Source organism: Xiphophorus couchianus, chromosome 2 (assembly GCF_001444195.1).
Source record: "Xiphophorus couchianus chromosome 2, X_couchianus-1.0, whole genome shotgun sequence".
In the NCBI taxonomy this organism is placed as follows: Eukaryota; Metazoa; Chordata; class Actinopteri; order Cyprinodontiformes; family Poeciliidae; genus Xiphophorus; species Xiphophorus couchianus.
In genome coordinates, this window is record NC_040229.1 from 11,965,229 (window position 1) to 11,983,449 (window position 18,221).

The window sequence follows — 18,221 nt, forward strand, 5'->3', positions numbered from 1 at the left end:
TTAGGAGCAAAACGTGTTGCTGTTGATGCAGGGTATGTCCAAATTACAAGCTGCAAACTTTGAAGGTTGACTATGTCAGCAGTGATGCAACAAATAATGGCATGAACAATGAGATGGAGTACAGTTTCAAATATAAGTATATAAACAGCTGGTGGTAACAAAAATTTAAATCTAAAACATTTATGCGGTTGCATATTCTTAAGCACTATTTTAAATTCTCATGGTCCTTTGTCCTTTAATTCATCTTAAAGGACATTTATCACCACTTCTTACAACAATTATGTTCAGACTCGTAGGTTGAATTGCTATATTAATTTATATGTCCAAAATCTGGGAAGAAATTGTCTAAATAGCAACAACAATGTCTCTAGCTTGACTATGAGCTCAGAAAGGCAAAGACTAATTGTGATTTATCAAGTGAGAAGACGAAAATCTGAAAAAAAAAAATGTTTGGAGATCTAACAAACCAGCACCACATCCTGAATTTAAAAGTGGTCTGTGGAAAGCCCAGGCTAGTTTGCCAAAGTGGTGAATGACCACTCATGGCCTAAATTATAATTTACAAAAACTAGAAATCATGGTAAATATAATTTCTGCTCCGATTCTGATCAGCATTCTTGTTTGATTTACACAGATACTTATATTTCTCTGAAAAACTGTGAAAACTGTGAATCACAAGAATTAGCTACTTTTAGAGAAGTGGCTCCAAAAACAAGGTTTAAAAAGTGGATTGCTGTTAAAAACAATAGAAAGGTCAATTGAAATTCATAGATTTCCTGAGTCTGAAGTAGTTTAACATTTGCCCTTTAAAACATAAAATCTAAAATTTTCAAACAAAAGCTTTTTGCCGGACAGCAATGTTTGTTGTATTTATTATACAATTATTTATCATAACTGCATGAGATAGAGAAACATAATGTGTCTTTTTTGTAACAAGAGCATTTACTTGTTTTGGAGATTTTGCTTTTATCATTGTGATGTTAAAATAAGATTTTTATTATGTAAAAATGTGTAGCTGTGATAATCAAAAGTGTATATAAAGCAAGCACAACCATGGTTAAAAAAATCTCATTTAATTACTGGGGTTTTGTATGAAGCTATGATTTCTGAGCTGTAGGTTTTCCAGTGTTTCTTCTTTTCATATTTTTCTTAATATATAAGATAAAATATATATTGTACTGGGGTTTACACATTTAAGGCTAGATTTAAATGTCTTCAGGACACAGTAAAGGCCAGATTGTTCTTACAAAATGTAAGATGGACATACTTTTTTTTACCATGACTGTAAGCACAATATTCCAAATATGTGTTTTACTTCCAATGTGTACCACATTGCTATTTTTTAATATGTGAATCTGATTCCCAGTGTACCTCTTCCTTTGATTTTTTTGCGACAGGCATCCAACCCAGGCCAATTTGAAAGTGATAACGAGGTTCTGTGGCAGCGTGGGCAGCTGGCAGACTCCGTGTACCACCACGGCAGAGTCGGCATTAGTACAGACCGTCCAGATGAGGCTCTCGTTGTGCACGGCAACGTCAAAGTCATGGGATCCCTTGTCCATCCATCAGACATCAGAGCAAAAGAAAATGTCCAGGAGGTCAGGATGAGTGTGGGGAGGGAGGTTTGGGGGGGACTATTACACATTTTGCCGATCTTTCCCCTATCAAGTTGCGAAACTTTCTTCTGTTTTCTTTAGCATTACATAATTTTCCTAGTATTTTTTAGCTGTTATCTTTGCTTCGTTACCTATTCTGATATCAAATAAAAAATAAAAAGTTCACCATTTAAAACATCATGCCTGTTATATTATATGCTGTAACTGCATTGTGTTTTTTTCTGTATTTCAAACAGTGTTTTAACATTTCTCATATAAAGCTCCTTTCTGCATCATACGTTTTGTATTCATACAGTGCTGTTATCTTTCATTAGGTTAACACCACAGACAATTTGAAACGGATTTCTCAGATGAGGCTGGTTCATTACCAATACAAACCTGAGTTTGCTGCGACTGTGGGCATAGAGAACACAGCAGAGACAGGTAATGATTTCACAAATTATTTCTGCTTCTGCAGCTTTATCTTCCTAGTACGATGTGTGATACAGTATGTCTGTGCATTTTTCATCATCTACATGTTGTCACATCTTCTTGATGCTCTTTATACTTCTACTTCTCTCCATAGAATTGTATGTAGGTGTTTAGAATTGTGTTTAGAATTGTATTTGAAATGTAATCAATTACAAATTTATTGATGTAACTTGACTTAATGATTCCTTCTATATTGCATTGTGATTCTGTGTTTGTAATGATGTAAAGCACTTTGAAATGTCTTGCTGCTGAAATGTGCTATACAAATAAAATTTGATTGATTTGATTGATACAGGTGTCATTGCTCAGGAAGTTCAGCAGATCCTTCCTGAAGCTGTTAAGGAAGGAGGTGATGTCGTTTGTGCCAATGGAGAAACTATTCCCAACCTCTTAGTTGTCAATAAGGTAAGGATTGTACAGAAATACATTTTCAAACAAGCAGAACTTCTATATATTTTTGGCACTGATTGTGTCCTGTTGTTTTTGAAGGAGCGTATCTTTATGGAGAATGTTGGAGCTGTGAAGGAGCTCTGCAAGTTGACGGACAACCTGGAGACTCGCATAGACGAGCTTGAGCGTTGGAGCCGCAAACTGGCCAAGCTGCGGCGCCTTGACAGCATGAAGAGCACAGTGAGCGGCAGCACAGTGAGGTGAGAAAGAAACACAAATCCCTTTTTATTTTGAGGCATAGGTCCATCTAAAATGTGCCATGTGCTCTATGAAAACAATTTTTTGTGTGTCTTTATAGCCAGTCTGGAAGTTATTTTAGCAGAACAGGAAGTGGTCCACTCAAGAAAAAAACAGTCAAACCTGGGAGTAAGGTGTGTGACTGAATTATAGTTTTTAAGTTATACATTGCTTTGCAAAACTACCTAAATATTGGTGAACTGCAGTTTGTACAGATGTTATTGTGTTTAATCTGCCTGTTCCAGACCTCACCTCTTGACCAGGGCTGCATCAGTCAAAGGTTCATACAGGGAATCATCCTGGCTCTTCTTATTGTCATGGCCTTCAGGTTTGTACGCAGGGTTCCAGGTGCAGTAATGGGAGTACATGAAAGTTGTTATGCATACATCTGGTTTGATTATGTCTCGCCTGTTTGCTTGTTTGTTTGCAGCGTCATTTCGATGTCAGTCCTTTACGTTCTTACTCTTCACCATAGAGGAGCCATCACAGAGAAAGATGGGTATGCACTTTTCAGATTCAGAGACAAGCTTACCACATCTCTCCATTTCTACTTTTAAAATGATTCTGTTAACTATGTCTCTGTTTCCTGTAGCTATGTTTCTTCTTGTGTTCTCTACATCTCATGGATGCCTATCTTCACTGCTACTATAAATGTCTGTCCGCCTGTCTGCACATGGTACACTGCCAGCTTTTCTACAACTTAAGTTTCCTTGAGCTCTGTCATTCCTAACTTAAATTGCTCAGCTGTTTCTGTTTTGTGTGAAATGAGATTATGTACCACATTTGGTCATAATATAAATCACTGGAATGCATTAAAGTATGTTTCTGATTGGTGCAGGTCAAGAGTTCCACTGGAATCATCCCACAAGAATCCTTTAACTTCAGTCTCTACCACACCTGCACCAGGTACTATCGACTTCAATTTGATTGTGAAATTATTCAGCTTAATGAATTAAGCTGGATCATGTTGTTTTTTTCCCCTTTTATGTCATCAATAGCTTGCTGTTCAACTACAGCTGTGAACAACCAATCAGCAACCACTCTGACATTGAGTAGTAACCAATCCACATCTGGTGAGAAGAATTAACATATCATGTACTCATATTACACAGCAGACATGCTCACTGTACGGATGAATTATCTGTCCTCTCAAGGTTTGAGCATTCCAGTTCCCACTCCTGGTGCCATCGTTAAAAAGGCCAAGTCCAGGCAAATGGACAAAGATGGCCACAACAGGAACCGTCTCAGCCACACATCAGCACCCATGTACTTTGCCAAGTCCAAGAGACCTGTGTCCCCAGATGCAGAGGGAGTGGGAACCACCAACCGTTTGCCTCCAGGTCAACAGCCAGCACCACGGAGACAACGCAGCCTGCATGCTAAAGGTACCTGCATGACCACAACCCAGCCATGACACTTCTCTACACATTAGCAGGCAGTGCACAAATAATATGAAGCATTGGGTTTAATGACCACAAAGTCAAGATTGTGTATTTAATGTATGACGGTATAAGTCTGGCTTAGAGAACATAATACATTTTGTTTTTCCATCACAGGAACAGTGACAGCTCCGTCTCTAAAAAGTGTTCACATTGTGGAGACAAACCAAGAAATCACCTCACAAAGTTGTGAGTCAGCGAAAAGCTGCAGGTCTGAAATTAGAAGAATAATAATTCTTGGTTATTGGTGGACATATATAAATATTTTTGCTATGACTTTCAATATTTCTTATTAATGCATGTTTTGTGTCCCTCCGCAGCTACACTCTATCACTTAGGGGACAAAAAAATCATTCCATACCACAAATTACACTACACATGATGTAAGTATAGCATGGGTGCACTATAACACAAATGATGTCATTGTTTAATCATAGTTGCAGGGTTTCTATTAGGTCTTAAAATGTCATGGATCTCATTATTTTGTGTTTCCAGATATTTTTTCCTTGCCTTATTTTCTAGGAGATTAAAATCTCTTAAATAAGATTTTGCACTTATTTTTATCATTTGTTATATCTTCCAAATACAATTGTAACAGTAAGATTTCTGACTTTTGAGTTACTAATGACAGCTTCAAGGACAGGCATTTCTCAAGTGATAAAAAGTGTAAACCTTGTTATGCTATTATGATAACTTACTAAATTTTATTTTATCATGGTGTTTTCAGCTCATTAAAACCCTAATTTCAGAGGTATCTGCTACAACAAGTAAAAAAAGTAAAAGAAAACAAAATAACATCTACATTACTAGGTTCATATTGAGCAGAGCAATTTTTCTGGTAATGTTAAGTTTAGTACTGGCCATTTTTGCCCCACTGTTCTTTCACATTTTAGTTTAACAAAATGTACTTTTATTTATTTTTTTTGTTCTGTTTTTGGTTGATTTTATTAACGTGATTTTGATTTTGTTTACCATCATTAACCTTTTTTTTGTTGTCTTTCTCTCTTTGACTAGAAGATGCATGCATGCATGCTAATGTTCTTATTTAAAGGCCTGTAGTTTCTATACTATATTATAGAGCACTGTAATTGGTAATGAATATAATGAAATAATTTTTTTTTTTTTTTTAGGTCAAGAAATAGTGTATGGGTGAAACAATGTGGAGCCACCAAAGGACGTTTATGTCCCAACCACACAGAGTCAGAGCTCTATAGTGGACAGAGTACATCTACAAAGGTATATCTGACCAAAAATTATCAGTATCGCTTATATAAACAATTTATATTTTCACAGCATACATTACTTATTTGTGTCATGGATAAAATCTCTGCTTGTTTCTAAGGGGACTCATCACCTCTGGTCAGTACCCGTTTCGTCTTTCCAAGACGTCACCTATCACTTCCGTGTCTCTCACTCTGTGAGTAAACCTGACCTAGAAAAATAAGGGACTCACTCAGATACTAAAATTGTCATCTGACTCGCTCAATTTTCTAAATCTTGTGGAATAAGTTTGATTTTCTATGATTGTGTTGATTTTAATATATTTGTTCATTTTTTTGTTGACAGGGAGAAGTGAGTTGTGCCACAGAAGAAAAAATCCCATTGCACTCTGACTACCATTTTCTGATTCAAAGCAGCTGTGTGTGAAGAGGAAGTTGATGTGTGCCTGTTTCTTCACACTTCATCATGTATTTCCTGTTTGTGGTTCTGGATGCAGACTGTATGATAGAATGATCTTTCCTTATTACTGTATATAATTTTAAAGATTTTCATGATGAACAAAATTTACCACTGTTCCAACTGCAATCTGTACCAAATTAATTTTTAGTAAGTGATTCCTGATTCCTGTGATCACTGGAGTACAGCACCCTCCATTGTTGTTGGCACCCTTCGTTCAAAATGTGTAAAAATCCGGAAAATAGCTTCAGTTGTGATTGCTCTGGAGTGAAATGTGTGTGATTCAGACTGAAAGAAACTCTCATGCCAAAAGATGTATTCATGGCAATGTGTGAACCAATTACAGACAGAGGGACCTTTAAGCGTTACTCTTTGCATCATATTTTTACGTAGTCTAAATTTCCACATTACATTTTGATCTGCTCTCTTAAATTCATCCCACATGTTTTTAATTGCATTCAGGTGCTGTTTTGGATCATTAAACTACTGAAAGTACCAATGATGATCCATTATCAGTTTTCACAGGAGCCACCGGATTTTACTCAAAACATTCTGGAAATTCGGACAGTTTATGTTGATGTGCACTCGAACAAGGCCTTGGGAAGATGACCAGGCAAACAACAGTGTAGATCTGTTGTCACACTAAACAGTGGGCATTATGTGGCTTTACAAATATTTATCACGTGTTACTGATTTGTTGTTGCTACGGAGATTTTATTTTGGATATATTTTATGCCCTTTACTATCTTGCTTTTGTGGGGGGGTAGCGAGATGATGTATTCTCATTTAGCCTTTTTGATTGCAGCTTAAGTTGTTTTAATTTGTTTATTATTATTTCTCTATAAATAGATGATCAATACGGGGGAGAGATGTTCTCTTGTTTTTTGTATTTTATGGAGTGACTAGAAGCAATGGGGCTCCTTGTGATGTCATGCTGAAAACAAAAAGTAATTTCTTAAAGTTAATTTTAGTTAATTAATTATACGACACTTGCTGCAGTCTCCATTGGTGATTTCATTAAAAGGTATTATTTCTTAACACATTCTTTTTGGAACTGAGTAAATGTTTTGAAATGTTTTTTTAAGATTTGTGTGAGATTACAGAACTGCAAGAAAGATTTCTATATTTTTACACATTATTTTTAGCAGGGCTGCCAGTAATTATGGAGGCTGCAATATGACACACTAAATACTGTAACGCTCATGATCCAAGCAATATCCAAAAATATATGGTTATCTTTACATTTGATCAAAATGTCTTCCAGCTATAGCATAAGCCAAAAATATATATGCCTTTGGTATTGAATATACCTCAGTTAGAGAGCGCTGGTAAATCCTTAATCTCCACAGTGGAGCTTCATGTTGAGGCTGCTACTGGCGTCTACACTGTCCACTTCATCTTTATGGAAAAAATAAATTAAACACTGTTTGGAGTTATAACACTGAATGACTCATTATAAAATGTTTATGCATTTGGCTACGCTGAAGTTGCTCCTTATAGAAAGGTGTAGTGGAAATATGAGATGAGACCCCTGAGCCAAGTCTTGTGCAAAATCACTGGAAGATATTTGTGTAGAATAAAACTGGAAACAAGAACAAATCACTGGAAACAAACATGATGGTACACTGTTGCTTTTAGGATGCGGCGGAGGAACAAAAGTCTTTTACTGACAATATGTCCACCAACACTGGAATAGCTTACACTGTACTTTTTTAACTGGAGAATGCTGGTGAGGTATAATTGGTATAATTGCAAATTTCAGGTGCAATTTCAGGTGCATGTCCAATCATTTCTCTAAGTACTACATCATGGCTTTGAGGTTAGATGTCTTCTGGTGTATTTTACCTTTTGGATCATGGAACTGAGTGTTTGAAAGGGCAATGATAAATTTGAAAATTTTGCACTGGTTTTACTCTTCTGTGTACTTTGTTGGATCACTATTAAACATTTTCCCCATGCCTTAAACAAACTAAGACTATGCAGTGATAGAGTTTTTATTACATCTGTATTATATGATTTCTTGTTTTTAATTTTCTTTTTTATTTCTAATATCTTTTTGACATTTTTCTGACATAATGTGTTGATTAAAAACTGTTATGTATTGTGTGTTTAAAACATCTATAATCAGGAAAAACAACAACAAAAAAGTAACTCAAAGATAACTAGCAAAGAACGGAAAGAACAGCCATCAAACAGAGATTATAGCATTTATAATATAGACTGTGTGATTCTTTCACTGTACTCATGTGGGTAGAGGGTACTATTTTAGCTATTTAAAAAGCACCAGTTAGCATAAACCACTGTAGCACTTTTGTCACTGTATATAAATATATATATGAACTGCTTTTGCTTCAGCCAATGCATGAGGCTGATGTCAGATTCCCAAGGTAGAACTGCATTCCATATTATTCTGTTGCATCATTTTATACCTCCTTTTTATCTGATGTGCTTTATTTTTTCTGGGTTTTTTTAATCAATAATATATTAACTTAGGGTAAGATGGGCACACATTTGCAATTTTAAATCTATTTGAAAAAAGAAGAATAGCATAAGAATGAAGTTTATTTCCTGGAATAATATCACTACTTTTAAAAAATTTTTTATTAAAGCTTTTTTTTTGGGGTCAAAAATACGCTGTAATACTATGATTGCATGCAGCAAATAAATTGATTATTGCATTGTCTGAATGTGTCTCCTTTTTCTTGGGATTTACTAGATCATTTTTCATCCTGTCCACTGGATGGCAGTCAATCATTTAGAATTCTAGGAAGAAAATAGTACGGTATGCCCTGAATTCTGTCTCACAGGCAAAACACACATAATAAAAGACTCATTGTTGACTGTTTCATTGTAAATCACTAGGTAGAAAATTACAGAGCAAATAACGAACAAAATGTATACAGTATAGCACCGAGAGATTCGAAAGGCAAATTTTCCTGAAAAGGCTAACATGAGGGAAAAAGTAATTTGACGTAATGACGTCATCCCTACGTCCAGAAAAAAACCAGGAAGAAGTAACCAGTACGTGGCCTTTTCATCTCGAACAGTAGCTGCGGGAATCTCGCTTTGTCACAAAATGGTAATGAATTACGATGTTTATTACTCAATGTATATCATATTATGCTTTTATACATGCAACCTTGATATATTTTTGCTAGCTTCATCTTTACACGTTGTATTCTAGTTCCCCGATTAATCAATATATTTTCTGAATGGAGCAGCTAGCAAGCATGCAAACGTTGCTGAGCACGTCATTAAATGTCTTCAGATTATTTGTATCGCTTACCAAAGCCGGAAATTGTTTTTATGTTGCGTTGCTTTGATAAATTTCAGTATTTTTAAGCTGCTTGTGTGTGGGCTTCCTGTTTGCTGTGGCTGCAGGAACTAGAGGCCATGACCAGGTACACCAGCCCGGTGAACCCAGCGGTGTTCCCCCACCTCACTGTGGTCCTACTGGCCATCGGAATGTTCTTCACAGCCTGGTTCTTCGTGTATCCTTCCGCTGGTTCTGTTACAGTACCTTATACTGTCCGTTGTACATAGCATAAAGGACATGAGAGTATTAAATGCGCATTGTCTCCTGTGGATTCTTCTGGGTCAAGATTATATTGCGCTATATATGGCAACTTAAATTTTCTATAACTTGTAACTCTTGTGTCAAAAAATAATAATGTAATTTGAAATATCTCTTATATTGATTGGAAAATAGCAGAGTTTTAGTGTTTCAGAGTTATAGACACAACACAATTTGCAGGGACTGAACAAAAATATATGATGACATATCAATTCACTGGACTTTTGGTATGTGAATGTTTGAAATCAAACTCACAGCTGGGGAATGTAGAGTGGACATTGAAAAAACAAAGTCAGGATACACACAAAAAATAGACTATGCTGTACAATAATTGCACAGCATAGAACTGTTAGCTTGTGCCAAAAAAAAAGAAGACAAAACACAAAAAACAATTGGAAGATCAAGCATTTCTCTGCCAGTACAACAGGTTCAATGTCATTAAAAATCCCAATGTTGTGATGAATTATGTTGGCCTTACAGTGATGAAATGGAATTATGACATATTGTGGCAGTAAAAAAATATAATTATGGACATTTAAAACAAACTGAGGAAATACAAATATTAAAATTAGAATAAAAAGCCCAATTGGTGGGTTTATTTTAATGCTTTCATCAGCCCACTTCATGTGTATTAGACTTGAGAGAGGATTATTTTATTTTCGCGCTTCTGTCTGAGTTTACCTGAACTTTTCATCAGTTATGAAGTAACATCAACAAAATACACAAGGGACGTCTACAAGGAGCTGCTTATCTCACTGGTGGCTTCACTTTTTATGGGCTTTGGTGTGCTTTTCTTACTGCTGTGGGTTGGCATCTACGTATGAAGGTACATGTAACATCTTGTCTTTTACATTGTTAATAGAGGTTTATGTTTATTAAGCACTTTTAACTGAATTGTATCTGTTTTCCTGCTGTTTTAGGTGGCTAAGTCAAAAGAACATCACACATTCCAATGAGACAAAGAACATCCATCACAACACTTACAAGATTCTGGCTCTTAATTTGATGGCACTGACAATATTATTTGAATCACAAGGACTCTGGATTTCATTTCACAAGTAAAGGGGATTTGTACAAATTATGGTGTGGTTCTTTAAGTCTTGTGAGTGTGATTCTTCTATTAATATTTTAATAATACAATATACACAGGTTAGGATTAAAGAAGGGTCATGTTGCACAACAATAACTCATGCTCTGTTAAATCTGTAATTTAATTGAAATAGACTGGCATGGCTGTCTAGCTAAAAGATAATTAGACATAAAGTAATTCAGAGTTCAGATTTAAAAATCTGTTAAGATGTCCTTCAGTCATTCACTCCTAATGCCAGAGTATTTCTACAAGATGCAAACAGTGCAGAAAAGCCCTGGAATTCCAACTCAAGACATTCTTGCTGCAAGGCAACAGTGCTAACAATTTTGCCATCATGGAGGCTTTAATCTCACTTAAGTTTCAGCTACATGGCAAAGAAGAGGCAAAGATGTACAGTACAGACCAAAAGTTTGGACACACCTTTTAACTCAATGAGTTTCCTTTATTTTCATGACTATTGACATTGTAGATTCACACTGAAGGCATCAAAACTATGAATAACACATGTGGAAATATGCACTAAACAAAAAAGTGTAAAACAACTGAAAATACCCCTTATATTCTAGTTTCTTCAAAGTAGCAACCTTTTACTATGATTACTGCTTTGCACACACTCTGCATTTTCTTGATGAGCTTCAAGAGGTAGTCACCTGAAATGGTTTTCACTTCATAGGTGTGCCCTGTCAGGTTAATAAGTGGGATTTCTTGCCTTATAAATAGTCATGAAAATAAAGAAAACCCATTGAATTAGAAGGTGTGTCCACACTTTTGGTCTGTACTGAATTTTTTTAGATAAACAAATATCACTAATATTCATCTAAAGATAATAATCCTCATTGCAGTGAAAGGTTCTATGAAGTATGAACTACTGAATGCAAATGCACAGCAATCTTTGCATTTTTATTTGTAGAAATAAATATAAAAACCATGTATAATTTTTTACCCTTTTCACAATTAAGCTCCATTTTGTTTTGGACAATTGCATAAAGAAATTAAGTTTGTTATATTAACTGGACATAGTCGGATAACTACGTTTGCAAAACAGTGGTAATGGTCTTGTACAAACGATACTACCCGTCTTGAACTACTTCACAGCTTTAACCAGGTTGAGAATAGTACGTTTTTTGACACACTGAAGGCTATTTGTGGTGTGTTTTACTAGTGGCACCTTAAAGCCTCAATCCCTGATTAATCTTTGGGTTAAAAATAGGGTGCCCTGCTTCACCTTGTCTCCTGGATAATACCGACTAGCCTACTAATGAAGGATTACACCGTAATTAGACAAGGATTATTTAATAATAAAAAAAACAAAACATTGAACACAATACAAAGATTCCAACTAAAAACCCAACAGAGTTCACATAGAAATTGGCTTGTTTAACTCACTTTTACAACGTAAACAGCACAGGCTAACATTTTATTAAGGCAAAAAAGCAAAAAAACATCTGATTTCTTTCTTTGAGGGAAATAATAAAATTCTACCAAATGGACAAGGTCTACATCTTAGAGTTGATGGGTACAAAACATAAAATGAATTAAGGCAGGCCAAACTTTTTTCATTCTTTCGTTTGCAGTAAGTGTGTAGTAGATTGTTTATAAAAGGCCACAAAGATTAACAGGCTCAATCCTGATTAATACTATACTACATGTGCCATCCTTGGCTTGCCTGCCAGTGTAAACCATTTAACTGCCTATCTGCCTCACTTTGAGGAGCCAGTTAAAACAAACTGTGAAACTTTGAGTCATTCACTAACAGAGTGTGAGTTCAATCTCTGCTCAATGGCAATTCAGAGTCCAACACATTACAGACATAAAATCTAAGGAAATCATTCAGATATCAGTCACTGGTGCGCATGCCCAGTCTTGTCAGATGGCAGTTTCCAAAAGGAGCCTTTATTGTTTCTCTCAACACTGTCCCGTTGTCACTGACGAGCTCTGGCAAATTGATCACGCAGCCACATAGAGTCCTCATACAGCCTCGGGTCCCCCATGTGCTCTGCTGTGCGCTTGTATAAGTAGTAGTACAACACAGCCGCTGTTAACAGACACAAGCTGTAAGGAAAACCAAGAGTAACTGCATTTGTATCTTTTTTATCCGAATTAATTACCTGTTCTCTGGAAAACAAAGAGAGCCAGAAGACCGTCTGTCCACACAAAACGGTTCGAGTCGAGCCATCTTAGGTTCTAGGAGCAAAGTGATAAAACGCTCACAATGCAAAGCAATTACACAGGGCTGTGAAAATGTATTTGCCCCATTACAGATCTTTCAAGATTGTTTTTCAATGATGATTTCATTGAATTAGAGGAAAAAGTAATCCAAACAAACTTAATCATTATATGAAAAAGGAATTGTGTCCTGAGGCTGTGCCATCCATGAGTCTTTTAAATAGCTAGCCCTTTCTAATTATATTTATTGTAAATGTTGAAGAATTGTATGAATTTTTTAGCAAACAATTGTATAAAAAAATCAAAATTTATAATGCATATTAGTTGTGAAGATGAGTAAATATACAAACCTACTTTTATTTCTATATTATGAAATACAGATGCATAAGTTTATAGATGCAGAACAAAAATATTTTAGTACTGCATCATTTATAAAAGTCATTAAATCCTACAGTACAGTAATAATAATTGTGTTTTTTAGATTAAATAAAAATTGTTATAAATACCAAAAAATCTTTTTGAAAACCATTTTAGAAAAAAAATACTGGAAACTGTCATTGAGAGGAATTATACAATCAGATGTCAGCAGGGAGTAAATTCTGTCTGACAAACAGATTAACACACTGTATGTGTTGAAATATTCATACAACATACAATGTTGTGTAAGTTTTAACACATTGAGTGTTAAAATTAACACAAAATGTGCATTAAAGGTAACACATTTTTTGTGTTATTTTTTAACGCACCTGTTCTAAGAGAGTAGAGAATATTTTACAAAATAGAAACATAAAATTTTTGTTTTTTATTAACAAGCACAGATTTTGTCTGGCAAACATCAGGTTTACAGCTTTAGAGTTTCTGGATTCTTTTCTTCGAGTGATGAGGCCTGGCACTTGTTGGAAACCTTGTCATGGGAGGATGATGCAATTTTTTTTAATGGTAATGGTATAGACACTTGTGCATCTTTTTATAAAGTCAGAGGACTCCAAAGCACGTTACAATCAGTCACTGGCTTGTTCAGTGGCACCAATGGTGGTAAGCTACATTGTAACCACTGGGGCAGTCTGACAGAATAGAGGCTGCCACTCAATCGGCACCACCTCTGACCAGAGATACAACAGGAAAGTGACTGAGACAGATGGATCAGGGTTCAAACTGGCAACCCACCAATTACAACATGAACCCCTACCTCCTGACCCACATCCTACTTCATGCTGTCAGACAGGTTTTTGTTCAAGTAATTTCTTGATTGGTTGGGCCAGTAATCAGGCAGATGTGGCTTTCCTGGAAAATGTGGTTAATTGTGGTTGAGTTGATTCCTCAATAAATTAAATCATTTTAAAACTGTACGTTGTATTGAAAATTTTAAATTGTCTGACAAAAAAAAAAGGAATCTGTAAGAGGTCAAATACTTTTTCACAGCACTGTACATTGAAAGAGTGTAGAAGTAATGACAGACATGTCTTAATTTGAGTTTCTGTTTGCACACAATTGTCTGTGAAGGCCGGAGCATACCAACACCCAGCAGTGGAAGCAGATGCTGAGGGTCAGGTAGAGAGCGGAGAAAAGGAGCAGAGCCCTGAATCTGCCCAGCAGCACAGACACAAGGCCGACCTGGAAGACGTAGGTGTTGAACATCATCAGGAGGATGATGATGACGTTGAACAAGATGGCAATGTCCTGGATGCTGCAAACACAGTTTTTGTTGGTTTATTTGGGGTGTTGATTTTGGTCTGGTGACAAGTACATGCGGTGGGGTTTTTCCAGTCACTGCTTATGCTAGGCGTCTTGAACAAAATAATCTACTGCTTTCCTGTCCTGCTCTTTATATAGTAACACAACAATAAGCTTTATGTTTGGGTAGAGCCTTCGGTCTTAATAAGAATGACGGATGGTGCTCAATTGGTCACCAGGTGGAGGAGGGGCAGGTCAGCATCACTCGATGTTCTTACACTAATTTTGGTACATACTATTTTTAAAACCCTGGTAGACCTAGACAATCGTGGAATTAAATATTATCAAATCATATTTTTATCTTAAATTGAGAAACACCACATTAGTTGGCACAAGGAGAACTATTGATCTTTTAAGCAATCATATTAAGAATTTACCCACCGGCAAATCTGGCGCAGATTATCAATCATCCGCAATATGACTTTTATATATCTGTATATATTTATAGTTTACTTATAGTTTTTCAGTAATTTTTTTGTGTACTCTGGCAACCAAACAACATTTCGTTGCCAAATTAACTGTTGTGTCTTTGTGCAACAACAATAAACTAAATCTAAGAAACTGGATTTCTCATCTAAAAGGCTGCTTCAGTTCCTGAAGAAACTCCCGTAAACATCTTCAGTTAAGACAAAAATTTCAATTAACCTTTCCTTAAACACATGGAATTTAGAAGCCAGTAATAAATTAATGTCAAGATAAAAACTAAAATATACAGTACAGACCAAAAGTTTGGACACACCTTTTAATTCAATGAGTTTTCTTTATTTTCATGACTATTGACATTGTAGATTCACACTGAAGGCATCAAAACTATGAATAACACATGTGGAAATATGCACTAAACAAAAAAGTGTAAAACAACTGAAAATACCCCTTATATTCTAGTTTCTTCAAAGTAGCAACCTTTTGCTGTGATTACTGCTTTGCACACACTCTGCATTTTCTTGATGAGCCACAAGAGGTCGTCACCTGAAATGGTTTTCACTTCATAGCTGTGCCCTGTTAGGTTAATAAGTGGGATTTCTTGCCTTATAAATAGTCATGAAAATAAAGAAAACCCATTGAATTAGAAGGTGTGTCCAAACTTTTGGTATGTACTGTATGACAGAGGTATAATTTCTGGAATGCCTAAAAAGTTCAGGAATCTAGAAAAAAAACTGAACTGTGATGTTTTTCTCACATCGGACACTATTTTTCTTGTGTGTAGAGCTAAATCTGTATTTCTTTCTATTGAAGTTAATTGTATTAACTGAAATACAGTATTAACTGTACAGTTAATTATACAGTTAATTGTATTAACTGTATTTCAGTTAATACAATTAAATGAAAACCAACTGTATGGTTTCCAATATATTTATTACAACAGATGCAGCAATTAATTGGTCACATTTAAGACTCTGCCTATTTTCCCGTGATCGACTACTGATAAATCCTGAAAAACTATTCAGGAAACTTTGCTTTTGAAAAAAAAAAAAATCAGGTAAAAATTAGGGACAAATAGGCTTGTCACAATAAGCAATAAATCAATTAATTGCATGATAAAATAAAATAAGCTCGATAATTTCCATTTGCATAATTTAGCTTTTTTCTCTCTCTCTTTCTACCAAAAAGTCTTCATTCTGGTGCACTGGTCTCAGCTAGCCCTTTTTTGAAGGACAATTTTGTTAACAGAGACTTCATAACTCATTTTGTTTTTCCATTTCTGTTGTTTTGTTTATTTATTTTGGATACTTAACATATCTGCCAGTTCCAGAGTTAAATATTTGTTAGAATTTAAAGATTACTGATCTTTAAGAGGGCGGACTTGCATTATTATGCCACATTACATTATGTGAAAATAGTCTAAAAAGAACAATATTATCATTTATCACAATAACGTCTGGGACAATTTATCGTCAAGCAAAATTTGTTATTGTGGCAGGCATAGGGAAAAAACCTGTGGTTTGATGTACAAATTGGAATTTTTAAGCCCTTCATTTTCTGTTTGATTACAACCTCAAAGACCCAGATACAAGTCTTTTTTTTTTCTTTATGTGTTATAATTTCTTAACAAAAAAGCAAATCATTCAAAATCAGATTTGGCAGCTCAGAAATAAAAAATATCTCAGAAATCGTATTGGTCAAAAAAGCTTCATCTTTGCATCTCTCAGATCTACCACTATTTATCTTTAATCTAGATGATATCTAAAAAGTTATATTCTGTGACTTACATGAAAAGCACAAGTTGGATGACAGGAGCTCCTCTCAGAAGTTCACTAAAGGAATTAACAAAGAGGTCATAGGCCAGCAAAACCAGTTGGATTAGAAGCACCAGTGAGTAGTTTCCAGTCTGAAGCATCTTTGACCCGATCCTCACTGTCCTCTTTTCCTTTGGCTGGTTACCTTCACACTTCTGACTAGTAGATCTATTCGCTCAGCATGAACCTCGCACATTCTTCAGTACAAAAACACGGTCCATGTGGTTATACAAAGTGGGAAAAATAGTCCATTCACATAATTTACTTGGTTGCTTTTTTAAAACAAATGTTTTGAAATATTTTTTGGCAGAGATAAAAGAAATCTGAGGACACAAGTCTGTCCAAACTGTCAGCGAAATTCTGGTACTTGAGCATGCTTTATCCTGTATGATGGCATCCTTCATGTAGAAAATCCCCTTGAATGCATCACCTACAAAGAAAAAAACAGAGGTTGTAAAATAACGTTGCGGAGTAATGCAAAACTTCCAGCAGAACATAACATCCTGGGTTTCGTGGAAATCTCCACCAATACGAGGAGTTGATGTAAGAGCTCGTCTGCCTCAGACAGCTAAATTAGAAGTAAACCCATCCATCTAAGGTCATCATGCTGTTACACAGGCAGGCATGTGTAAAGGTCGCTGCTGGGATTATGGCTCTGGGCGAACTAAATTTACGCGGGCACGACGACAATCTCTTGTTTTGTTGCTGTTGTTTTTCTATCTGCTTTTATTCCCCTAATGACGACTGTCTGGCGCTGTTTTGCTCTGGTAGCGGATAATCTCGGAGACGGATCAGTGTGGGATTCCTACAAAATCTACACACCTTTACAACTACATCGACTGTTACACAAGCAGAGTTTAAGAAAATGGCCATTGCCTACTCACCTGAAGTAAAAGTAGCTCTTCATTTCACCTCTTTCTACTTTTCCCCCCAAAACGATGATCTCTTAACGCATCCCCCAGCCCTTTTCAGCAGTATCGCAAGCATTTCCGCAATTCCATGGTAACGCTTCTTTTTTACCATAATGGCAGCAAAGCGAGGGCAAGTTCATTTATGCAGCACAACATAACCATAGTAAGTGAAACTGCCTTAAAGAAAAAATAAAACAACAGAAGTTAATTCATGTAAATAAATAAAAAATAATTACATCAAAAGAGCGACAGTTTAATTTGAGCATAGCATTATTGTTGTTGTCATTATTATTAGTAGTAGTAGGAAGAGGAAGAGGAGAGGGAGGAGGAAGAGGAGAAGGAGGAGGAAGAGGAGGAGGAGGAGTAGTATTGCTTACAATGATGTTTTCTAATTATCCCTCACTTACATGAAATTCATTGCAGAGTGTGGTCTCTGATGACTTGAATAGTTAACGTGCTTCATTTCTGACCAGCAGCTATGAAATGTACTAAATGCCAAGACTATCCAGCGCCATATAAACAAATATAAAAAAATATATATATATATATTTTACAAACATTGAGCTTAACGTAATGTAGCAAGATCCAAAAATGTAATTTTCCTGGCTACAGTAAACAT

The 18,221-nt window shown here is 35.7% G+C and overlaps 3 protein-coding genes across 7 annotated transcripts in view; 2 read left to right on the forward strand and 1 right to left on the reverse strand.

Annotated features, from left to right (window-relative positions):
• The window catches only part of myrf (myelin regulatory factor), a 26,656-nt gene extending 18,079 nt beyond the window's left edge, over window positions 1–8,577 (forward strand). For all 5 annotated transcript variants that reach the window (XM_028000685.1, XM_028000697.1, XM_028000714.1 and 2 more), the window contains exons 12-27: window positions 1,398–1,598; window positions 1,931–2,039; window positions 2,383–2,492; window positions 2,577–2,737; window positions 2,836–2,908; window positions 3,020–3,102; window positions 3,205–3,273; window positions 3,367–3,450; window positions 3,613–3,680; window positions 3,773–3,847; window positions 3,929–4,159; window positions 4,331–4,424; window positions 4,534–4,596; window positions 5,344–5,449; window positions 5,556–5,630; window positions 5,780–8,577. In XM_028000685.1, the coding sequence (XP_027856486.1) occupies window positions 1,398–1,598; window positions 1,931–2,039; window positions 2,383–2,492; window positions 2,577–2,737; window positions 2,836–2,908; window positions 3,020–3,102; window positions 3,205–3,273; window positions 3,367–3,450; window positions 3,613–3,680; window positions 3,773–3,847; window positions 3,929–4,159; window positions 4,331–4,424; window positions 4,534–4,596; window positions 5,344–5,449; window positions 5,556–5,630; window positions 5,780–5,860 (1,683 nt within the window). In that variant the 3' untranslated portion in view covers window positions 5,861–8,577. The remainder of the gene's footprint in view (window positions 1–1,397; window positions 1,599–1,930; window positions 2,040–2,382; window positions 2,493–2,576; window positions 2,738–2,835; window positions 2,909–3,019; window positions 3,103–3,204; window positions 3,274–3,366; window positions 3,451–3,612; window positions 3,681–3,772; window positions 3,848–3,928; window positions 4,160–4,330; window positions 4,425–4,533; window positions 4,597–5,343; window positions 5,450–5,555; window positions 5,631–5,779) is intronic.
• A 235-nt stretch (window positions 8,578–8,812) lies between these two features.
• On the forward strand, window positions 8,813–10,543 carry tmem258 (transmembrane protein 258). Its single transcript, XM_028026693.1, has 4 exons — window positions 8,813–8,969; window positions 9,272–9,381; window positions 10,162–10,290; window positions 10,385–10,543. The coding sequence occupies exons 1-3, from the start codon at window positions 8,967–8,969 to the stop codon at window positions 10,286–10,288; spliced, it is 240 nt and encodes a 79-aa protein (XP_027882494.1). The 5' UTR covers window positions 8,813–8,966; the 3' UTR covers window positions 10,289–10,290; window positions 10,385–10,543.
• A 1,288-nt stretch (window positions 10,544–11,831) lies between these two features.
• tmem138 (transmembrane protein 138) lies at window positions 11,832–17,810 on the reverse strand. The gene is made up of 5 exons (XM_028026726.1): window positions 17,576–17,810; window positions 16,665–17,121; window positions 14,236–14,407; window positions 12,663–12,738; window positions 11,832–12,589 (listed from the first exon to the last, which is right to left on the reverse strand). Exons 2-5 carry the CDS (start codon window positions 16,790–16,792, stop codon window positions 12,477–12,479), a joined length of 489 nt encoding a protein of 162 aa, XP_027882527.1. The 5' UTR covers window positions 16,793–17,121; window positions 17,576–17,810; the 3' UTR covers window positions 11,832–12,476.
• Window positions 17,811–18,221: the final 411 nt, after the last annotated feature.